At 40.9% G+C, this 25,635-nt stretch overlaps 1 protein-coding gene across 2 annotated transcripts in view; it reads right to left on the bottom strand.

Annotated features, from left to right (window-relative positions):
- Positions 1-4,920: 4,920 nt before the first annotated feature.
- The window catches only part of BMPER (BMP binding endothelial regulator), a 231,279-nt gene continuing 210,564 nt past the window's right edge, over positions 4,921-25,635 (bottom strand). For both annotated transcript variants that reach the window (XM_058569040.1, XM_058569050.1), the window contains 2 exons: positions 15,926-16,056; positions 4,921-5,164 (listed from right to left, as the gene is read on the bottom strand). In XM_058569040.1, coding sequence (XP_058425023.1) covers positions 4,983-5,164; positions 15,926-16,056 — 313 coding nt within the window. In that variant the 3' untranslated portion in view covers positions 4,921-4,982. The remainder of the gene's footprint in view (positions 5,165-15,925; positions 16,057-25,635) is intronic.

Raw genomic sequence — 25,635 nt, 5'->3', positions numbered from 1 at the left:
TCTGTCAGGCTTGTGAGCTACATTGCCACAGCTCAGCAAAGTTCTGTGAGTCCATTATACCCCAGCAGTACCAAAAACCTGTTGTTCTCTGCACCTCCAGGATGCCTGATTGTCTTTCTCCTTATCCACAGGGACTCATGCCTTTAACTCCCAGACTGCACCATCCCTGCTGATACACACACACATACACACACACACACACACACACACCCCTCTGCGTAGGTAGAGCCTATTCAGCCTAGTAAGGCTCATCTCAGGAGTCATCCTCTCCAGCAAGTCTTCCTTGACACGCCTCCAAATAGAAAACCCCAAATTGGGCTTCCTGAGGCTCCAGAGCCAGCTGTGTGCTCCTCTGGTTTACCACAAGTCATTCATCCTGGACCACGATTGTCCTAGGAAGGACCATGTCTTAATCCTAATGCTCAGGATGTCTGTTGAACTGAACCACACGCAGCCTGAAGAAAATATTTTGATTTACAATAGACATATCTCTAAATCTGATCTCTTGCCAGTGTTCCTTAGGTGAGAGAGTGGCACCGTCACCACCCATCACTCAAGCTAGAAACTTGCCTCTCTGTCACCGAATCTGTCACAAAGTTCTTTCCTTTTTACCTCCTACCTCCTAGTTTTGAGACTCATCATTTCTCACCTGGACTATCTCAGGGGCCTCCCACCTGTTCTTTTGACTGGAAATCCCACTTCCATTCCACTTGCTGAGACAGAGCTCTGGTTGCGTAGCTCCACTGCTTAACACCGTTCCGTAGCTGGATCTGCCCTGGAGCAGACCTTCCCAGCTGGTACCACAGCTCACTGGAAGCTGTGTGCGGAATGGGTGACAGGGATGTTGGCACCCTTCCACTCTTGGAGCAGTTGGACGGGACCTAAGATGTCCCCAGATGCAATCTCCAGCTGCGAGTAGCTCTATTTACCCCTGTACCCAGACAAATGTTATTTTCTGAAAGCACTGTGACATGAAACACTTTGGAATTATTGTCCTGAAGAATAAAACCCAGTCTCCTTAGCATGACTATGAGGCCATCCACGCCTGGGCTTTACCCTTTCCCTTCGTGCCACACTATGTATGGCACAGCCACAGGTGCAGAGCCATTGGCTGCCTTGGTGCTCTGCTCTCCTTCTACCTGGAACACCCTTCCCACTTTGCTGAGCCAGGCTCACTCTGAATGATCCTTAAAGGCTTATCTCTATATGTAGCTTTCCCACCTTTCTCCCCAACATTAATCTTTCAAAGCTGGCTTGCTGAAAATTAATCTGAAAGGGAACCACAGTAAGGATGGATCTCATGCAAATCTTTGTCATTCAATGGATTTAATTAAATCCAATGCAGCAACATGGCTCTAACGCCCAAAAGGTCCCCTTAAAGGATGAAAGGTCTGAGTTCTTAATTCAGGGTTAGCATAATCACCAGCATTAGTTTCTCTTCCCTGTTTATTCATTCTTGGCCACTTGAACATTGTCATTTTTCAGAACTAAAATCCTGGGTTCTGAAAAAGCTAGTACTTCATGATTTAGAACTGGAGACAATTTTTGCTTGCTCCTGAAAGTTATGTTTGGAGGAGATAGCTAATTAAAATATCTTGGCGCCTGTCCCCTAAGGCATTCTCCTTCTCCCACACCAAGAGCTTTCCAGCTCATATCCTTGATGATTGTCAGATCCAGACGAATGTGAGCGACAAAGAGCAGCAAAGTGAACAGAAATTCAACAAGGAAAAACTCCACACAGAGCTGTTGCAATCATGAGACTTGGTTTGATTTTATTTATGCCAGAAAAATTTATTGACTGCCTACCAGGTTATTTTTCTTAATTAGGGTAATGTATTCATGGGTATTTACATTATTGTTCTCTATACCTTTTTGTATTCTGAAATATTTCATAGTGTTTTCCAGTCAAAATGGTTTATCCATGTTCAAAGAAAGCTGAGGGGAAGAGTCAACCACTGGGTCCTTCTTGTTTTGTTGGGAGGTGCCCTTTTATAGGCTGGTGGTCAGATGCTCAGGAAATACTCAGTGAGTTAATAAGAGGACACTTTTCACCTGAAGAGTTGGTGATTCTCAATGTGCCACCCTTTTAACGAATAATTGCTGTTGTCAATGTCAAAGATTCATTTTTCTTCCTAGTTCAAAACTTTTAGTTCAGGATCTTCAAACATTCCTATTTTGAAGGCAGATGGGAAAGAACTTGCTGTTACTGAGCACCAGCTATGTGCAATCGGAATCATAATTGTCCTTGCTCTTCATCAACGGTGTTTGTCCCTCATCAAATTCAATATTCATAGGTAAATCATAAGCAAAATAGGATTCTGTACAAGTAGTTAGAGCGATACTAACCTATCTTTTAATTTTATATATAACAGGGGACCAACACTAATTGCTAACCTGGGTTATGTACATTAAAGAGAAAAGCAGAACATTTTCATTTCAATTAACTTTCATTTCATAGTCATCTAACTCTGCAGGAGTTTGGTTTGGAGAACCCATTGAAAATATCCCATGTCAATAAAGTGGGGCCACTATCATTGAAGCACTTGGGTTATCTCCATTAGATCAATCATTAGACAAAATCATTGCTCAGCATAGCCCATGGCCAAAAACAGAATATTCAAACTGACAGCTGATTTCCCCACCCTCCCCCATCAGACAGCTGCCTATATGGATTAGTAGGATCCAATAACCCCCTCTCCTCTCTGCCTCTCTTTCTTCTAGGATTAGGAATGAAAAATGTGCAAAGGTTAAACTAAACCTTGGATTAGATATGCAAACTTGTAATCAAGCCATCCACATTGATGGAATAGGTCCATGAAGAAGAGCCTTCATCATTCATCCACCACGGTTGGCCATGATTAAAAATGTTGGGAAAGAGGCTATTTAGCTTTATTGGGTAGAGTTACTCAGTCTTTGGATGAATCATGAGCAGTAAATATCTATCCACAATTTTCCCTTTTGCATCCCTCTTTTGTAGAGGGAAATCCCAGAGTGAACTGGAAAGGAATTTAAAGATAATCTAAAGGAATCAAAAAGAAACCAACCAGGAGAGGTCAATTGATTTGCCCTATCCCTTCTTTCAGTGCAGTGGGGGAATAAACGAGATTACAAGTGTGAAAGTGTTTGCAAACTGTGTCTCAGATTACTATGTAAGAAATCTCACTAGAAGCAGGGTGTCTAGGTCTCCAGATTCTTAAGCCTGCCCATGCACTACACAGCTTCTTTCTGTTACAGATAAGCAAAAGTGTGGCCCCAAATGCTTAAACAATGTGGACAAGGTCACAAACCACACCTGGAACCCAAGTCTCCTAAATCAAGGCTCCCTTTCCAAGTGCAGCACTGAAGCAATGATCTGGCTATCTTGGGTCCCGGATACTGGGGTGTTTAGGATCCAAGCACAACAATAACAATCACATCCCCTTGTGCCCCAGTCAGTCACTATTACACTCAGCACTTTATTCAGTTTACTCAAACAGCTAGAGATGTCCCAGTAAAAAATCCAAATTAATCCTTTAGCTGTCATGAATATAGTAAAAGGAACACAAGTGTCTTAATAAGCAATGGTAATATGCTGCCCGTCAAAAATTTGGGGTTTTGCTATGGTCTATTAATAATACTCTTTATAAAAATAAAGTATTGTAGGGTATACAAAATATATCTAAATAAAGCTGTTAAAAATTGACAAACTTGAAGTTGATACAGCTTATTTATAAAGTATAACAAAGCACATCTTGAAATAGAAAATGCATTGTTTTAAATCTTAAGCTCTTTATTTACTACAATGCAGAACATTTTATTTTTAGATATCAGTGGGTTTTGTTTTGTTGACATTTTCACTTATTCAACTGAAAACAAAAGTTAGGAAAATCACATGATGACTATAGTAACCTATCAGTAAATGAGAGCAAGTATACAGACCATGTTTTGTTTGGACTAGAAGTTACATCAACCGGTCAGTCAAGGCTTTCTTTCTGTCTAATAATTATGACATATTAACAGTCACCAAATAGCATTGGACTAGGAATCTTCTAGAAATAATTAAAGGCTGTCATTTTACACATGGAATAGTTATAAAATATAGATGGCGTACATCAACTTATTGGGTCGGCCCATCCTAAATTGCTCTGAGATTCAGAGAAATGGATATTTCTTCTTATGCTGTGCAATAGTTTCTCCAAATATCTGCTTATGCTCAATAAATCTAACATGTCACCCAGACACTCCTTAATCTCAGTGTGTGACATATAAGTGGACACATCCATCATACACACATATATAATTAGGAAACTCAAAAAATACGCAAAGATGGCAAGAAATCATTGGATTCTTTGGTTATGCTCTAGTGACAAATTTATATTTCTTGGCAACTAGCCAATCATTTTTGGAAATTATATCAGACCATGACCCAATAAAGTCTAACAACCTATCCCTTGCTTTACATGCACCATTAGGACCTGTCACCAATCACCAGCCATCTGTCTCAGACATATATTTTTTTCTTTGGAAGCATGAAATACCCCTAGATAAATTTGCCCTTCTCCAGAGAAACGTATTTCCCACTCAACTGCAAATCCTGATTCAAAGCTAAAATTAATGCAGGCAGGCAATTTACATTCCTTAGAAAACTTTCTTAAAAATGACAAATGTATGTGATGTTAAAGCCATCCAATATGTCTGCATGCTGCCTTATTAAATTAAAAACAACCTGGTTTATTTATACAAGGTATCCAACGGCTTACAGATTAGGATCTTAGAAATAATGCATGTCTTATAGCAAAAAATATACATATAATAATCCACCTATAGTTTATATAAATGATGAAATGTTTCTGAATATATCTATATATCTATATATATACACATATATACTCTGTGTGTGTGTATTTGCAGAATCAGCACACAAATACTGCAGTCCTTCATTGGCTCGTCCACTTCAGTGTCAAGGACACTAGGTTTGAAAGTCTTAAGATGCAAAACAAAGGTCACCGCTGAGGACAAAGGACTGGCTTGATGCATCTTCCCTTGTGAAGGACCAAGTTTGCTGGACAATGGCAACCTGCAACACATGGCTTATTGCATGGACCAATCTCATTCCAGTTGTCACAGGTCTTGGCACATCCTGGACCACAGGTATCATACACAGCCCCATGCTTACACTGAGTGGCTGAAAAAAAGGAGGAGACAAAGGTGAGACATGGAGAAATGGCCACATTAATTCACTCTCAGCCCGATGCTATTCTGAAGGCTCACGTAACTCACTGCCCGGGCCTTTCCACAGCACAGGTTCACTTCTGCATTTTAACAAAGGAATAACAAACATCCAACATTCTTCAAACACTCTGGGAATCACCTGCACACACAAAAAAACAAATCCAAGATCCACCTGCTGGGCCAGTGAACTTCAAAATAAAATAAAATAAAACAAAAAGCATTTTATTCCCAGAGAAGACAAACTATACATTAGCAAAGCTACAAGAAAATCTACAAGGTTATTTAGTTATGGAGAATAGTATGAAAAATTAACTCCAAATTGTCCTTAGAACTATTGAGCTGTGATGAACAGGAATATTTTGTGCAACCACATCAATATTCAAATATACAGAATTACACATACAGAAAAAATCCTGCCGAAGATACTGGAAATGTGTGACATATTTTAATCATAGCAATCATATGTTGAATTAATCAATTTGAGGCAAGTTAGAGCAAGAGTGAGGAAAAGCCAAATAAGGAAAAATAAGATGTGCGACTGGGGAGAGGGAAGTAGGTGGCTGGCTGGGCCAGAGAATATGAAAATGATGATGCAGCCAAATCATGGCCAATTTACTATATTTGTTAACTGAGAGCTAAAATGATTTTGACAATATTCTGAGAGTTACTGAAAATTCATGAATAGATTCGTCCGAAAGAATACTGCAAACATTCTGGAAGTTTTATTACACATAGACTTTCCCATCTGAGTTATTTCCAGTGACAATCAAAGAGGCCATCCCTTATTCCCATGAGTAGGAACAGCAACACACGTAGGAATTTGGAAGAGGGATTCTCCAAGAACAACAATAACAATCCAACCTTCATTCGAAGTTTCTCCAAGCACAATTAATAACAATGGAAGATTATCAGTTTAAACATCTCTATTGTTTATGCAGTTTACAGAATAATATCTGGGGAAGAATTATGTCATTATAAAACTGAAAAATAGAACTGGTTTTCAAGCAAGTTGGCCTTAATTGAGTCTTTCAAGTTATATATTCAGAGTTACCACAGAATATTTGTGTTTGACCATATCTAATGAAAAGTAAGTTAATAAGAACCGTAAAAGTAAATTCTATGAAGGATCCTCAAATACCCATTATACTAATTACAAACAAATGAGAAAAGAGGTGTCTTGTCCAGAGAGTGGTCAATTATTTCTCAGAAGTTCTCACACATTATTAGAAAACTGAGCTGTATGAAACATAGAATTTTGAGAAACATCTGCATGGAACGAACTTTATAATATTTGGCTCTATAATTATCATTTTTCTATATGGATTCTAATTTCCATATTAAATACTGTCATATTTATCCCTGTCCCAATTGTTAACTAAACTATTAACTGTGACTAACCACCTGTTTTGAACAAAGCCACAGTACAAGATGCTTTGCAGGTAGAGATAAATGACATGGCCATCTGTCTGATATACGAACAGAGGGATGAGTTGCTGGTAGCTAATTACCCATCAATTATATTGAAACATCAAATGCAATCTTATTGATTCCTATGCCTGGTTCACTCCTTCACCTTTTTGAGGTGTCTTCTCAAAGGCAACTTCCCATCCAAAATAGCATCTCCACATTCTCTTCCCCTTTTCCCTATTTTTTCTTTTTTACATATCACTACCATTTTTACCATTTGTACCATATTTCCTCTGTGTCTTCCCACACCAGAATGTTAGCTTTCTGAGGGCAGAGTTTTCATCTGGTCTACTACTACATTTCTAGCCCCCAGTACATTGTCTGGCACCTTGAAGGCCTTAAGTTTGGAAGCCAACGATGAATACTTGCTGAATAAATGAATGAGTTACAACAGAGAGTGGATTGAACATTTTCCATTTGACGGAACATTTTCCATTTTCCATTTCCTTCTAGATCCACTGTCTCCCCTTCTTTGCCCTGCTGTATATCCTGTGCTCTGTGCTCTGTGTTGACCTCTAGGGTTGACACCAATGGACTTCTTTTTGAATGGTGAACACCAGCTGGAGATTGGAAAAAAGAAGAGTGAGGTCCAGGTACTTAGTCTCTTCTGGGGTCTCCTTCTGGGGTCACTGTGGACAGCTGCACTCCTCAAGAAGGTCACTGCTCCTATCAAGTAGCCTTCTTTCTCTACAGAGCTCCCATAGCCATCCCCTCCCTTGCCCCTACAGGCCCAGGGGTGGTAACAGACTCTCCCTTATGAGCCAAGATATGATAAAAGAAAAAAAAAATACTTAGTCTTTGTTCCTGGCACATAGCTCCAAAAGTCCTTGGAATCTCCAAAGTGATAAGTGTCTTTCGTATGCTAATACCATGACTGGTGGCTAGGGCTCCCTAGATAGCTTCAGGATGGGGGCTGGTCACCAGAAAGACAAAAGCATGATTAGAGAGTTGAAACTTTCAGTCCCACCCCCTGACCTCCAGGAAGGGGAGAAGAACTGGATGTTGAGTTAATCACTAATGGCCAATGATTTCATCAATCATGCCTACATGACGAAACCTCCATAACAACCCCTAAATGACTAATGACTGGGTTCAGAAAGCTTCAGAGCTTGTGAACACATTGAGGTGCTGGGAGGGTGGTGTCCTCACTCCATGGGAACAGAAGCTCCTGTGCTCGGGACACTTCCAGACCTTGCTCTACATACCTCTTCATCTGGCTGTTCATTTGTGTCCTTGATGATAAGCCAGTAATAATAAGTAAAGTGTTTTCCAGAGTTCTGTAGCCATTCTAGCAAATTATTAAACCCAAAAGGGAAGGAGGATTGTGAGAACACCTCTCTCCCCCAACTTTGTAGCCAACTCGGACAGAAGTGAGGGTAACCTAGGGACCCAATACTTGCAACTGGCATCTGAAGTGAGGGCATCTTGTGGGACTGAGCCCTTACACTTGTGGAATCTGATACTAACTCTGAGTAGTTAGTGTCAGAATTGAACTGAACTGTAGGATACTCAGTTGGTCTCCAGAGAGTTGGAGAATTGGTACCAACGAATGTGTGAGAAGAAACCCACACATTTGGTATCACAGTATTTTGAGTAAAAACAGTTCAGTTCCAGGGCACCAGACTTTTCCTTATTTCACTACATCCTTCTCATCCCTTTTAAAGTAGTCCATCTATTAAACTTACCTCAATTAGTCAATTTGAATGCGCCATTTGTTTTCTGCCTGGATCCTAACTGATACAGTGGATAAGTAAAAAATTACTACTACTCTTTAAGGCTGCATTCCCTAACATTACTTCCACAGTATAACTTTATTAAGTTGTTTCAGCTTTTAATAATTGAATTCTATTTCTTACGCTATTAGGAACCTCCTGTAGCCAAGCCAATCCTGAGGACCTATCCTCTGCCTTGATCCAGTGCCATCATCTAGCTTGGTGAATGTCACCACCATTCACCCCATCTTCCTCTCTTAGACTCAGTTCCCAAGCCTTCCTCCCACCTCTCTTGTCTGGATAAGATATCCCTTGACGGTATGCTCAGAGCACATTCTGCCCATCTCTAACGCTGCTTTTACAACATGAAATTATAATCATCCATTTCCTTGCCCTCTCTCTCTCTCCACCTCAGTCTGGGCTACTAGAGAGACAGGCTGTTTTGTTTCTTTATTTTCAGCAGTAGTGTGGTCTTTAACACGTAGTAGGTACTGAGAGGATGGCTAGGTGATTGAATGCATAGGTATATAGATGAGACAGTGGAAGGATCAACATAACTCTTCCTTTAAATCTCTCAGCTTGTGCTTTTCTGATAATCTTTTTCGACTTTTCACTGATCCCTTTGAAGTTATTCTCTTTTCAGTGACTAACAGAATACCCTACACATTGTACATGCCTAATAATTTGGAAACATCCTGGATGAATATAATATTCACACAGAATAATTGTATCCATGCGTTGTTATGTTTCTACGGACCAGTGGTGTTCAAAGCTGGAAATCAGGATCACCTGGGGAGCTTCCTGATGCCTGAACTCCCACTCCAGACCAATTAAATTAGAGTCTCTGAAGGTAGGACCAGGTTAACAGTAATTCTTCTTAAAAAAATACCTCCCAGCATAGGTGATTTTAACGTGCAGTCAGGATTGAGAACTGGTCCTATAAACAACCCTCATATTCATGCTTCAGTCACTGCAGAGACTCATGCCTTTTTAGCAAATGAAATGGCAAATAGCATTTCCAAAGTGGAAGTAGGTGCACAATGGAAGTCCTACTGTTTCCCATCGTCTTCCCTAGGCACACGTCCTTTCTTATTGATGGGTTTAGGTCATCTACACAAGCACCAAACTCATCTCCTTACTGCCTCTGCTCCTCATTTGTATCCATCCTTGATTTGCCATTCCTGTCTTCTGACCCATCTCCTCCAGGAACTTGTTCTTTTATTCATCCTTCTGATTGCACATTAATCTCTCCTTCTCTGTTGGCTCCATCCTCTAAATATTAGAAACATTTTTCAGATCAACACTAATCTTTAACAAAAAAGATTTTAAGAAAAAATCTTTAAAAAAATTCCCTAATCTATCAGACTTAGTTTCTTCTTTCTTTTACCTCCAAACTTCATAGAAGAGTCAACAGTTATTTTATCCTATTCCTCTGCAACTAATCGACATTGGTGACCTGTCTTCCTCATCTACCACTTTATTGAAGCAGTTCCCACCAAAATTTTCAGTAATGACCATATCCACTGAGCTATTGGCAATCCCCATTCTCCCATGACCTCTCCAGAAAATGTTTGGTTGTTTGTCCATTTTACCTTCAACATTGAACTCTCCAGGTTCTTCTGCTAACATCTTGAGAACAGCTCCTCTCCCTTGGGCTTCTTTGCCTGCTCCCAAGATTCTTCCCCTGACACTGTCTTGTCTTCTCTTTTTCTCTCTCTCTTCATCAGTTACTACAGTTTTATCTCTAATTTCCAGTCAGAGAGAGCTCTGAAATATATTACAATCAGGTCCGATTCTCTTCCCAATCTCATCATTTTCCAAGTCTTAATTCAAATGTCACCTCCTTCAAGTAGCTTCCTAGATCTCTGCAGAATACCCTTCCCTCCTCTGCATCCCACAGCACTTTTCACATTATAGTTATTTGTTTACTTGTTTTGATCCCCCAAGTTCAGTGCAGCTATAGTTCTTAATCAGAGATACTCATAAAAATCCCCCTAGATCTTTTAAAAGATATATATTCCTCGGCCCCATTCCCTATAGATTTTTGCTCTGAGTCTGCAGTGGGGCCTGCATAGCTGTGGATTTAAAAAGTTCCAGGGGTCATGCCAAGCATCCCTGGTTGAGGAGAGTGAACCGCTGAGGTCTGGGCTCTTGAGTCTTTGTCTTCCATAACCCAACGTTCCGGCACAGGGCCAAGCACAGAGGAGCAGCTTAATAAATGCTTATGCCTGTTGGATGATGATTTAATCTAATGATGTCCAATCCATCATTCCATTTCCCAGTGTGGATTACATTTGGCTGGCCTTGAGTTCATTTTCCACTCCATCATTTCCACTCCATCCACTGCTTCCCAAATGCCTCTTTCAACTCACTTTACCCTCCAGACACTATGCTCCCCTTCAAATCTTGCAAAGATCTGTGCTATAGGAAAATTAGGCAGAATTTCCTCTTTCCCACCAGTGTTTTTTCCTTTTCCTTCATTCTCTTATAGACATGAACTCTCCCATGTCTTTTGCTCTCCCTGACCTCTCAATTCTTTCTTCTAGCTCTGCCATTTAACTTCTTACTGCTTTGCTGTGACATCTTACCTTTGACTACTGGACCCTGATATTTCCCTCACAATCTGCAGGTAGAAAGTAGAATGTAGAAAATGAAGAACTACTAGAAAAGATAAAAGGATATTTTTTCATCATACAAATATCCTCTCCATTTCAATTCAAATTAGATCAAGAAACATCCACTGAGTATCTACTATGTGGTGGGCATTCTCTTAGGCCAGGGAGTCAAATGTGAATCAGATACTATCTGTGACCTCCAGTTACAGGAGCCTGGGGCTAACAACCAAATAGGTGAAGGTGACACATAAACAGATTCTAAATAAAATGCAAGATGCCTCATATTAGACACTGAGAGTAAAGTACAGTGGAGGAGTAAGAGAGAGATGTCAACTCAATATTGAGGGTGGGGTAGGGATCGAGGGAGCCTTCAGAGAACAGATCTCACTTAGGTCTTAAAAGGTGAGTAGAAATTGTCAGACAGACAATGGCAGGAAAAGTTTCCCAGGCAGAAAGATGGGGGTGTGGGCAGCAACAAGCTGCCAGGGCTCCATCAGGGAAGGGAGGATCCTTGGTTTGGTGGGCAGGAACGCAGGATATGAGGAGGGCGAGTGGGAGGAGACAAAGGCAGAGAAGTAGGCAGGGCCTGTAAGCCTTGGCAAAGTGGAGTCTTGGAAGGGTTTTAACTGGAGGATGACATGATTAGATTTGCCTTCAAATTGGCACAACTTTTAGATGGTCCTAGAAAGTTAATATTGACTTGGACCCCATTTTACCCTTCTGTGAATCCCGTTTATTTTAAACTTATAAAAGGCAAAAGGTAATTTTTTTAAAACATAAATGTGATTCAATTGGCACATACACATTTAAAAAGGATTCATTTGGTTAAATAAATTTTTTAAAAACCAGGAAGCTACCCAAATGGTTAGGGTTAGCATGTTTATTTGTTCTCAAGGGAGCACACAAGCAGCTACTGTGTAAAACACACAAGTAGCATCACATGTTACTTTATATGGTAACCCATAAAAGTGCTACATGTTGGCTTTATCAATAAATTCACTTAAGTGTGGCTCTGTGTCTTCTGGAACTCAGCTGTCTCCATGTCCGCCTTCTGGGTGCTAACGGTCACAGTATCGACTTTATCTCCTAAGCTTTTACAGGAGGCATCCAGTCGGCCAGGAAAAAGCTCAGTGTGTACAATTAGGGAAGAGTTGCTGCAGCGAAGGGGCTAGAATCACCTGAAGTGTGTAAAGTAAGTCAAGGAGGAAACTGCTCACAGAGCCCGGCAGATTATCTGATGTGCTGTGGAAAGACACTCACCACTTTGGATATCCCAGCCCCTTTTCCACGCATAAAATGCATTACTGAAAGTGCAGTGACAGTTAGTGTCAGCTACAGGGAGGGGGCAGGAAATCTGCTAAGGACGGCAAGGTAAGACGCAGGAGCAAGAGTCAGAAGGTACCAAGTAACAACTATCTATGATAGGGAACAAATGAATAGAAATTGAAAAAATCTACATAACAAATATTTGGATAAATTAATTGATGCTTATATAAATATACAAATAAATATATATTCATATTTAAATAAATTTTTCTACAATGCTCTTTCTTGTCTATGTTCTCATAATGATTAAGAACAGGGGCTATAACACAAATTGACCTGAGTTGATTCCTAGCTTCCTTGCTTTCTAGCTCTACGACTTTTAGCAAATTTCTTAAATATTCTGAGCCTCAATGTCTTTATCAGTAAAATGTGGGTCATAGAATGTTACCATTTAGACCATAATGGGGATTAAATAATATTAAATATAATATAAAGTGCTATTCTAGTCCTTGGGACAAAGGAGGTGCTTAGAAAATAGTAAATATTAATATAAATGGTCATTATTAAACTTTCACAGACCTTCACAGTAGCTCTTTGCATATTGTATTGTGTTTAGTAATTCACGTGTTAAACTAGAGTTCCATTAGTCCTTGCCACTAGCTGTGGCAAGTGGGCATATACTTCGTGTTGTGGTCCTGATGTTAAAATCCAGGCTAGACTTAGAAATGTCACTTGTTCATTCTTGCCTGGCTGGCTTCTTATTTGTCCAACTTCCAAGCTTTTTACTTTGGAAATTTTCTCTTCTTTCAATTAAGTGGCCTAAGTGCTGTCATAAGTCAAAAGATATGGGAGCTAAAAACAAGTAAAGAGGATCCTTATAGTCTTCAATGTTCCAGATGAATCAGAAATCAATCTACTGAGAAATGCTGCATATCTCTGTAAATTTATTTCTCATGTACCAACTGTCAATCTGTGGAAGTTCTGTGTGTGTGTGTGTATATGTGTGTGTGGGAGGGGTGTAAAAGGCTTCCCTGCAACCACACATTGACAGTTATACGTCACACAGATGGCTCCACTAATTTTAAGTGGTAAATGGAACCTTTCAGGAGCCATATTCCTTTTCCATTAGAAAAGCAATTTTAGCTCCTGAGATTCAGTCCCTGAAATCAGGATGCTGGGGTGAAATGTGTAGTTCTCAAATGCATTGTGTGCACTGAAATGGTGCTAAATATAGCTCTGAGCCAGGAAGAAAGAGTTCATATATTCTGTCTCTACGATGATCCTTACCCCAGCACTACCACAGCTAATAAAATTAATGAAGTTCTACTGAGCCCTGCATTACACCAGGATGGATGGTTGGAGCTTGACTCCAAATATTATATTCGTTTTTGGTAGATTCAAGGGAAAGAGGACTCAAAGCAGAGAAAGGGAGCCAGGAGTATCCAAGATGTGCTGGAAGGACCCAGTGCCTCATAAACATCCCTTACTATCCTAGTGGACACTAATGCATTAGGTGAGAGGTAAATCATTTAGTCTCACCTTTCAGGAGCCTCAGCCACACTTTAATGTGAGGTATTTTTATCACTCTGGGAAGGGCAGCATTGATAGGGAGGCATTCTTGCTGTGGAAACTGAACTCAGATATAAAGATTGGACTCGGGTTTGCAGAGGAGATAGCAAATCCAAAAAGGAAGTCAGGAGTGAAAAGGGCTTTGGTGCTTTTCACGAACACAGACTATTGATTGTGTGAAGGGGTGGCTTGAGGAAGCTTTAGTAAGCCCAAAATACCTGTCATCCTACTCCCCCAAAGCCACCCAAATAAGCATACAAATTACCTCAGTGGTTTCTACTCTGGCTGCAGGTTAGAATGAGAGGTTTTAAATGACACACAAGGTCAATTACAGCAGGATATCTGGGCATGGGGTCCAGGCATAGGGTTCTGGTTTATTTTTTAAACTCCCAGAGGAGCTTCCAATGGCCAGCCAGATTGACACCCACTGGACTAAAAGAGCATGATGTCCATGTACTGAAAACACAGCTTCAAAGCATTTCTTCTTGACCTCTCTTCCAACCAGATGACTGCTCCTGTCCTCCACTAACACAGACACTCTAGAGTTTGCAGTGACATGAACTGCCTTCTTTTCTAATATCTAAGGTTATTAGGACTAGTGTAGAATGTTGCAAACCCCAGTCTCTTCATTCCAGGTAAATCTGGCCCTTTACAGAAAAAGATTTGCCAACGTTTGAAGTAGGCGACAAATATTGAGTCATCTCATCTTCAGGTCTAAACAGCAGCAGCAGTGAAGATTGACTGAGCATCTTCTATGAGTTGGACACTCTTCTAGATGCTTCATATATATATCACTAATGCTTATAACTCTGCATAGTAGATATTATTGTAAAATTCCAAACTATATCTAGATTCTCTCTTCTCTCCCCATACACTGCCACCATCTTAATCCATACCCCCATCATTTTTTCACCACAACTACTGCAACAGCCTCCTGCCTGGTCATCTGCTTTCAATCTTGCCCCATCCAATCTATTCTCCACACAGGGTTATCTGTGAAAAGCAGAAAGAGGCTTGCTGAAAGCCCCCCAGTGGCTTCTCCTCCTCTTGGAATAAAAGCTAGACTCCTTCCCAAGACCGGCAGAGCCCTGCATGACCCGGCTCCTGCTCCTGCTCTACCCTCATCTTGTGCCCCTTTTCCCTTGCCCACTGTGCTCGAGCCATGCTGGCTCCCTTCCAGTTTGAGAGCATGCTATTTGTTCCTACTTATGGCCATCAAATGTTTCTTCTGCATAGAATGCTTGCCCTAACTGCCTTCAATCCTTTAGGGCTCGGATGAAATATCACCTCCACAGAGAAGCCTTCCCTCTTCAGCATCTAAGTAGCCACCCACTTCCTCTCCATTTGTGTTCTATGGCTCTGCCCTATTTGTTCCCTTCATCACACTTACCACACTTAGCAAGCATTTATTGTGGAGTTATTATTTTTGTCTGGTTCTCCCACTGGACTGCCAGCACCTCAATGACAGGGGCCCCATCTCTTATAGTCACCAAAGTGCCCACAGTGCTTAGTACAATGTCCAGTACTTAGCCACTTTGTAAGAAATATTTCTTGGATGAACGAACAAGTCCATTTTACAGATATCAAACAAGCTAATTAACGTGCCTGAGATCAAAGAGCTATAACAACTATTATAGAAATCTATCTCTCAGAAGGAAAAGAACATTCTGCTAGAGTTTGTATAACAAATCTCTCTCAAAAAAAAAATCACGCTTATCCTGAAGACCTTAAATGACTGTAATTGTCCTAAATCTCCTTTGCTCCACACATAACCTAAGCCACAGCTGTGACTGTCCACGTGCTAAGTACATCCAGCTGGTAGATTCGGGTTGGAAGGATTTTGCAACAGTGGACATCCTTAAATTGTTCAAATGTGCTTGTCACAAAGCATTTCTCTTAAGTGCTCGCTATCCTTCCCAGTGGAAAGCCCCTGTGTTTTATCAAGTTGTAATCCAGTTGGGCCACTGATGGGGCTTCCCTTTGGCTAAAGTGGGATGTGGCCATTCACGTCAGCAAGTGTCTTCCATTGCCATCTTGGGCATTTTAGTGAACTTCTGGTGGATGGATCTGCTAGGAACTTCTCACCTGCACAGTTCTGCTGGGGCTCCCAGTGGACACTGACACCTTCTCTCTGGCAGGCCCGGGTATATGCCAGGAATGACTCACAGTAACAGTTTTTATGGACTGGACATTCACACATGTCTGTCACGCAGGACCTAGGGACCCAATAGAAAGAAATGAACATTTAAAAATATCAAATTATCAAACACCATAAATGTGACTTGCAGAAAGGGATGGGTGGGTGGATGGGCAAACTTGATTGGCCATTAAAGGTTGCTATTTTAAATGGTATAAATATTCTGCATAAATTCTATGCTGGATACCTCTGAACAATGTGACATTAGGTTCCTTTTCTTCTAGAGTAGGACTATCCAATAGAACTTTCTGCAGTGATAGAAATGTTCTATAATCTCCACTGTCCAAAGCAGTAGCCACTACCCATATCTAGCTATTGAGCACTTAGAATGTATCTAGTGCAACTGAGAAACCAAATTTTTTATTTGATCTAATTTTAATTAACCTAGCTATAAATGGCCACATGTGACGAGTGGTTACCATATTGGAAAGGCAGCTCTGTACTCTAAGGTGCTGCCATTTTGTGAAAGCTCTGATATAAGAACAATAGGTTCTACCACCATATAACCAAAACAGTGACGAACTTGATGAAAGCATGAAATCCCATGGCTTTCTGAAAACATACAATAATGATTCACTTTTGCAATATTTTAGAATCTTAGTTTTTTGAGGAACACTGAACCTCATTCTTTAGAATGTGGGGTGACAAATTCCAAATAAAGCAAAATTTTCAGGCCCCTAATTAGACTGAAAGATAAAAAGGGTTGAACCAAGGTCTCCATAGCTTGACTTTAAATATGGAAATGATGGGCCAGAGCACCTGAAATGTGTTTAAATACAAGCTAACAAATTTTTAAACATGTTGACCTCAAAGACATAATAAATGACCTTACACTGGTATATAATATTTCAGTTTACAAAGTGCTTCCATATGCAGTCCGCCACTGGATACTAAATAGGACATCGAACAGTCTCTGTTTATAAATGAAGAGGTCATTTTATAAATGAATAGGTGGGCCCAAAGTCACCTTAACAAGAGGCAAAAGAATGAATTCAATTACATCTCCTGAGATAAGTGCTCTTTCTGTCATACATACCACCGTCCCCATTTTCATTTTCCAGAAAGTTTACTGCCTAACAGCTTTGACTTCACATTTATGCAAGAGGCCATCAAGATTAATAAAATTTAACTACTCTTATTTTTTTCATATCCTTGTTTAGCAAAACCTCTTCCTTACAGAATCTAATTCAAGGCTTGAAGCAGAAAAAGTAATATTCAAGATTACAAATAGCACAGATGATCTTGAAAAGTGATCAGGGCATGGTCATCCCCTGGTAGTATGTCAGCATTTTCTCTTGGTGTGAGACAGGTGTCCACATCTGATTATAGAGAGTGACCAGCTCTGTGTAGAAGCTGATGCACCGCCTGCTCTGAACAAGAATTAAATGGCAGACACCATAGTAAAGGATCAATAGACTCACCGTGTACTCACAAAGTTATTATAGCCCACTCAAGGGCACAACCTTGGGAAATGGGAACTTATAGGGCCAAAAGAGGAACAGATCTGAAACCTCAAGAGCCTCTTCCATTTCATCAAATGAGAGATTATTTGATGACTGGTACTTAAGACATAATAATCAGGACAAAAAAAACTGATCTCTCTCCTCTCCATAATAATCAAGGCTGTATCTTAATACTTTCTCCCACTTGCGTTACAGACATCCTGTAAAATCACATTCACTAGCAAACCCTTTCCAGTACTAGACACACAGTGCTGTGTCTTTAAATTCGTGTGGAGCCTCCGGGCTTCCAAGAAAAGCCAAATAAAGCCTGTCCTTAAAATGGCCTCTAAATGTCTGCCTACGAACCCTCCTCAACACCATTGCCTTGGTTGTCTCAATTTTCATTTCAGACTAACCTACGCCCATCACATTCACGTGCAGACTTCACAGCAACATTTTCGGCTGGCCCAGGCTCTACAATCTAATCCCACTTGTACCTTACTTCCCCAGTAGACTTTCATCACCCACTGTCTTTCCTGGCCTGTGGGGTGCAGGTTACTTTCCCTTTACACAGCTCCCACTCAAGTGACATGGATGGAATAGCACCAGCGGGCCTGGTAAAATGACAGTACTTGTATGGGAAAGAGCTGTTCTCAACAGGAGGAAACGCATCCTCTGATTTGAAAGAATGTCTAATGTAATTCTGTAAAATTGGTGGACAGCAAACAAATAAAATTTAATTTGTTTGGTTGAAAGGATCATTGGTGAATGTTTTCCTTCTTTTCTTTTTATTTCTACTTGTTGTCCTATGAAGCTACTTAGACAATTTAAAATAATTTAAGGACAGCAAAATCCAATTCATTGAGACTGTTGAGAGAAAATATTTTAAGCACATGTTTAACGATTGCTACGTACAAATACTCCAGCCCACCAACAGACCACTCTGTGCCCTCACAGCAATCAATAATTTTATCTACCCTTTAAAACTAAGGAAGATCTGAGCTTATTCTATTACTCAGGAAGAGCCACATTTGAGGCAAAGACGTCTGTCAAAGCCAGCCCTTCGCTTAAAATATTTTACATATATTTAAAGCCTTGGAAGATGTGTTTTGTCACAGAAGTTAAAACTACAAGATGTCTTTTTTCACTTGTCAAGTTGATGATTTTTACACAAAATTGTGCCCAGGGTTTGTGAGAGAATGGAGAAATAGATAGGCTGTACTTTGCTGGCAGACATGTAGAATTGTTAGCTCTGATGCCCAGCATTTTGCTATCCTGAGCTTTGACATGGATTACCTCATTTACTCCACACAGCAACGGGATATGAGGCAGGTCTTATTACTAGCCCACTTAACAGATAGGGACACTAAAGCTTGGGAATGTTAACAACTCGCCCAAGGTCACATGGCTGATGACAGATCCAGAACTGCAAAACCAGGACTATAACTCGGGTCTTTCTGATCTCAACACCCACATTCATAATAACTACATTAGAAGATCCTTCTAGAGAGTGATTTGGCACTACATATAAGTAGCCCTAAGAAAGGTTCTTATTCTTTGATAGGGAAATTCCACACCTAAGGAAATAGTAATGCCTGTGGACAAAGATTATACACAGAGGCTTTCATCACAATGCTATTTAAGTGGGGGGGAGGCAGGAAAAAATCTAAATTGCCTACAGTAAGGGCCTAGTGAAATAAATTTAGGTGACTTCGACAATGAAATATTCTACAGACTTTACAATGATGTTTTGGAAATATATTTTAAATATATACTTAAAAAAAGAGCAAAACTGTTTTTCAGTACTATGTGGTTACACACAGAAAACAAAAATAACTGAAAACAGATATGCCCAAATGTTCACAACAGTCAACTCTGAGCGGTGGAACTGTGGCTCTTTTCATTTTCTTCTTATCTGTATTTTCTACAATGCAGACATATCACTTTTCTTAAAAGATAAAATCACAGTGTATTTTTAAAAGAACAAAAAGAATAACATGGGACATATTAATATTTAAATCACAATTTAGGAACTAGAGGGAGAATAAGGAATAAAGAGTGGGAGAAAATTAAAGTATTCGTTTGTAGGTCTTGGTTATTAAACATTTCTCCAGCTAAAATCTTTCCAGTCTGTGGATCAGAGGCCTCCTGGCACAGACTTTGATTTGATTCACTTTGTGCTGTCCTCACACTTCCACCTCATTGGTCTGCTGATGCTGTGAACTTGACATCTGGATGGATGGAACGGATGGCGGAATAATTATGCATGCTTCTGCTGTTACAAAGGAATTCATTAAGAGAAAAACAAAAGCATCTTCAAATGTACTTCAAATTTCAGGGAGGGGCAAAACTATTGTTATTCAAATATTCAACTTGTGTTTATCACACTTAATAATTCAGTATGAGGAAAATCTAATTTATGACACAGTGGAGTTGAATTTTTATATGTTAATGGAAGATTGCTGTCCTTTCCTTAATCAATATGCACCAATATTGTTCATTTATATTCACGTTATAGAATAAGTAGCAGAATTTTATCACTTTTAGTAGTTACTGAGATTTATGGCTTTGGTTTCTCTGCTTTCAGGGCATTATTCTGTCACAGTGGTGTTCTGTTTGATACTGAGTTCTTGGTCAGGAAACACAGCCACCCATTGCTCCAATGGGCAAACAGAAATTGCGTTACAATTGGGCTTTTCCAGGAAAGTTCTACAGGCAAAGAGCGTCTGCCTATGCAATCCCTTTAAAGCATACTTTCCATCACAGGAGCTTTTAATGAATGTATCTAGAAATGATTTTCTGATTTATCCACCCTGCTCCTGGCATCTTTCCTGACAGCAGAGAGGTGCAGGCAGGACTCTTGTTCTGTGGGTTTACACAGCTGTACAGTGCAGTTATAGGTAAAGAGGATGCCAAGAGCTATCGCAGAGTCCTTGTGGGCTGGTGCTATGTGGGGCAGCACTTTGTCACACACTAACTGCCTCCCTTCTCAAATCGTTTTAGGTATGTGTGTCCTGTTTCAGGAAGGCTCTTTGATGGCCTTTCCTGACAGCACTCAGCACAGTACTGGTATCAGAACTGACCTGTGGTCAGTCTCCTCCCTGAATTCCAATTTATCACAATTTATCTGCAGGGGAGCCCTCATTGTCTTTTTTCCCCCATCAAGTTACAACCACTGCCTCTTTCAGAGCTCTGAGACAGTAGCCACCAGCCACATGGAGCTATTTAAGTGGAAATTGTTAATTACAATTAAAGAAAATTTAAAATTCAGTTCCTTAGCCACACTAGCCACATTTCAAGTATTCAATGGCCACCATATTGGAAAATGCTGATTTACACCATCATCATAGTGAAAGTTCCACTGGATGGTAGTACTGAGAGTACAGCACCATCTATGCTGGGAAACCATTCTTGTCCTCCCCAGAGGGATTTATAGGTGTAGTGAGATTAAGACCCAATTCACTTCTGCTTTCTTGCTGGGCACCTACAGAGAAAGTTCAAATTTCTTGCCAACAAAACCAAGGTCACTAGCGATCTAGATCATCCCTCTTTCTTCCTCATTCATTCCTTTACCCATTCATAGGGAATGTCTCGCTAACCCTCAGGCTTCCTTCCACCTTGCTGTTCCTGCCTTGAATGTGCTTTCTTGTCTTTTCCACTGGAAAAATCTGATGTCTATCCTTTAAGACTCGGTTCAAATTCCTCCACGGTGCTCCCTTATGGGCCCAAGAAAAGTTAGCCCCTTCCTACTGGGTCCTGTCCCCTCCACACTTCTATTTTTGCACAGACCCCTTTGAATCCTAATTACCTCTTTCCCTGTTTGGGGGGAGGGAAGAGCTATATCTTGCTCATCCAGCCAAGCACAGTGCCTTAAGCACACAGCTCAGTAAATATTCGGTAAATCATCAAATGAGTGGATGTCAATGGCCTGATAACCTTCGCCCAGCTTCCACAGGGTCAGACAGTTCAACACTGATATCTAAAGAGAATGAATTCTGTCCTTTCCCCTACTCTCTGGCCACTGCCTAATGTGGCCAAGGCCGTGGGAGCTGCTGGCACAGCACCCTCTGAACTGAGCTGCTTCTACAAGAACCTCTCTGCTGTTATTTTGATTTTGAACTACTTGCACTCCTCTTCTGGATCCAAGGGGATTTTTCTTTTATTTAATGAATGGTGGAAAAAAGGATCTGATGAGAGAATTCTGCTTTAATGACACATTTTCAGAAAAGCACATATTCAATATTGTAAGAATAACCCATAGCTCTTCGTGTTATTAAAAAGGCAAGCCTCCAATACTGCTAAACTCAAAACATCAAACTTCTCTCCGCTTCCTAGCAACAGCATACCAAGTGATTTTCCCTCTGCTTTTTCTGGGCTGGGGGCCACCCCTGTCAGAGAGAGGAAGTGTTCATGTCTTTTATACCCAGACACAGTTTTGAAAGACAGATATATTAACCATTGGGAACTCTCCACACTGCTTCTGGGAGAACAGAAGGGCCAGGCAGGAGTGACAGCAGCCAGACCCATCTGGAAGCCAAAGTCAGAGTTCTGGCTTCCCCCTCTGCCACCAGGAAAGGTCTTCGGCTGGATTATGTTGTTCAGTCTGGAGGTTGACTTTCCTGAGAGCAACAATAGAATGGGGCAGGAAGATGATGAGAAAACCACATTGAGGTCATCTGGCTCTCCTTGCTCCCTGCATCTGGGAAGTTCACAGAAGCTAGTGAAGGCATTTCAGGCTTGTCAGTTCCTGGGCATCACTGGGAAAAGAGGAACGGAAAGGATACGGGAGAAGAGTCCTGGCTGGGTAGATGGAAGTGTGTTTAACAAGCAACAGAGGATTAAAAAATTCAGTATACTTCAACCTTTGAAATTCTGCCCTGACCTCCCTAACCTGAGGCACATGGAAGTAACTATAGGTAGTAGCCACAGTCAGAAGGCATATCCATGTCCCATTACACCTAAGAAAATAATTTCATCCATAACTCAGTTGTGGCTCGGCTCTATACCTATGCTCTTTTCCTCAATATTATATGGGCACCCTCATACATTCACAAAAAAACAGTGCTCTAACATAAAAAACAGGGCCAAAAGACTGGGTAATGTGAAACATGAGGTTGCTTTATTGAGTTGTTAATAAGAAGGCAGGACAAGCCAGCAGAGGAGAGTCCCTGATGCTCCCTTCAGATCCTTCTGGGCTAGCCACAGTTTGGCACCACTGTGGCTTAAATATTGGTAATAATATTTGATATCAAATATTGGCTCAAATATTGGTAAGAATATTCAATATAAAATATTGGTTTAAATATTGGTTCTATGGCTGCCTGAGGTTGCCAGGACAGCACAGCAAAGCCAAGTGTTTCTAGATGAGCTTGTCCATTTCACGAACTCCATCTAATGAGACAAGGCAGGAGAATCTGGGAGTCTAGCTGTTTCTCTGGTTGTGGATACTAAACTTATCTGTAGTTCAGTCGTACCAAATACACCTCTCCCCCAACACAAACACACAGGTTAGATCTTCAGCCCATTCCTAAGTGCAAAGAATGAATTCATTGAGTCCTGTTTGTTCCAGACACTAAGGGAGGCACAACGATGAACAGAGGTGAACCCACCTGGAAAGGGAGACACTAAAAACCAAACTCCAAATGACGTAACGGCTATTATGGGCTATTATGAGAAGCCAGTGCAATGGGATACTGAAGACTAATTCCATGGGTTGTGGGGTGCTGGGTAAGGGTGTCCAGAAGGCTCCACAGAGTAGGAGAGACAAGAGAGCTGGGTCTTGAAGGATCTGTGGAATTTTGCTTGGTTAAAGAATGAGGAAAAAGAAATCCCAAGAAAACCGAGAAGCCTGAGTAAAGACACAGTTTCCAGATCACCAGATCTTAGATTTGATGGTCATGTGGTCAACCTCCAGAATTAAAAAACGAAACAAAACTAAAAAGTCCCTGACACAGTCACACAGCCTGTTCCTAAGACCTCATTTCCCTGCAGAGCAGCCAGGCAAGTCTACTGTTAAGACGTTTCTTTCTTCCCAGGATCCAAATTCTCATAACCTCCAATCTTACTCAGGTGTGAGACCTGGAGCCACAGGGAATCAGTCGGTGCCACGGCCGTACCCTTGACAGCTCTGCAGTTACCTTCCCGTGCTCCCTTTAGCCTCCCGTGCTTCCATCTCCCTTCCCTCTGCAAGCACTCTCTTCCTGCCTTGACAAGAATGAGCAAGTCCAACTACCAAAGTAACAAGGAAAAAACCTACCAAACCATTCGATAATTATTCACAACGAACCCCTGCTCTGATTGCCTGCAATCTGTTCCTGTTGTGTATACACTGCGTACCTACACATTGTTCTAATTTAAAACCTAGGGACTCTACATTTTTACCTGATTTAGACACTCTCCAGGTACTGAAAAATATCGATTGCTTTAATAACATTCCCCAGGAGGCAAATGCCATTACCTGCACAGTAGAAGCTAGCGTGACACAGGAGTTCCAGAAATGGTCATTAGCCTCAGACACCCTTCTACAGCTAGGGATGGTTTTTGTGGAATAATGCAGGCATCTGCAGACACAGATACCTCCTCTAAAGTGTAGCAATGCTTATGATTTTCCATAGAAGCCAATTTTAACAGGAGTTCCTCAATTTTCTTTGAGCAGAGACCAAACAACCATCATGCATGTTCTGGAACCTAAAATATTTTCTCCCTTGATAAGGCCATATACCAGACCATATGTGAAGAATATAATCCCCATGCCCATAGTTAAGTTTTCTTGTGTCTTAGGGTTGGAGAAGATGTGTGCACCATTCTGCTGTTTGCCTCATGCCCGGGTGCTATGACTTTAAAGGTTGCCAAAGCCAGAGACTCTATAACCACTAACAGGGTTAGAAATACTCCTCTTTGCAAAGATGAGCTATCTTCACTCGAGTATGAAACACTGGCTCCGTGGAGGGAAAAGCTGACCCTGATTAACACACATTTGCTGAGTTGTCACTCTTTGAGAGATAACTCATTCTTTCAGTTTGGGCAAAGACTTTGCACAAGACAGCAAGGGAGAGGGGAAGCGTGGTCACTATCCCCCTCTAGTGGCCAAGAGTTAGAGCACCAAGTAACCTTAATTCTTATCCCAGCATTTGCTTCTTACTCTTCACTTTTTGCGGGATGCTGGCTGATAAAAGAGATCATAAAAACGGCTGCTTTCCAGAAAATCAATCACTTTTCTCTTAAACAAGTTCAGTTCATCACTGTCACATTCACTGTAAAATAACTGTAAGGCTAGTTGGTGGACTAAACCCCTGCATCATCCTAAGAGCCTACCCCGGTGGCTGCCACAGAGGGGAGCGCATCTGAGGCACCCCTGCCGGAGGGCAGGTGGTGGAGCATCAGTGGGAAAAAGCCTAAGCTTTTCCATTTTGGGTAAAGTCTCATTTTACCTATGCAATTGTGGGAGATCAGAATTGGCCACCTCAAAATATGTCTTTTTACCTTGATTATTTTCTCTGAAAAACCTTTGACCTCCCCCCCACTAACTGCTTAAAAGAATCTAACTCTGGGTATGGATAGACTGAGAGGGTCCTTACTAACACCATTCTTATCAAAGCTCTGAAAACCAAGTAAATGTAACTTACCCCTTGTAAGAGACATTTACATTTATAAGGAAAATCTCCATTTGTAAAGGTATCTCCCTCTCTGTACCAGGAAGAAGGGGGGTGGGGGGGATGACCTTATCTCTAGAAACTCTTAACAGTGCAGAAGGTGAAGACTTAAATCTGCATACTCTGGTTTCCTATGCTTTCTGGTAATCTACAGCTGACTCCCCCTACCCCCAACATCCTCCTTTGTCTACCTGAATATGCTATTTAAGGCAAAAACCTCTGCCATTTGTTGAGTTACCCAGTGGGTTTCTCCCATGTATACGTGTTATAAAGCTTTGATTTTCTCCTTCTGTTTGGTTTCACGTCAATTTAATTTGTAGCCCAGTCAGAAAGGACCCAGAGTGGGTAGAGGATGCTCTTCCTCCCCTTCACAATGCACTGAGCTTCACATACATTTGTTCTTACAAAGAATCTCAAGTACAAAGGAGTACCAGACCTTCACCTAACCAGGAGAGAAACATTGACTACCACGTCTGAGCAGTAGCACAATCAGAGGTGGAAGGT

The sequence above is a fragment of the Diceros bicornis genome, chromosome 3 (genome assembly GCF_020826845.1).
Source record: "Diceros bicornis minor isolate mBicDic1 chromosome 3, mDicBic1.mat.cur, whole genome shotgun sequence".
Taxonomy (NCBI): domain Eukaryota; kingdom Metazoa; phylum Chordata; class Mammalia; order Perissodactyla; family Rhinocerotidae; genus Diceros; species Diceros bicornis.
This window is presented reverse-complemented; position numbering and strand designations above follow the sequence as displayed.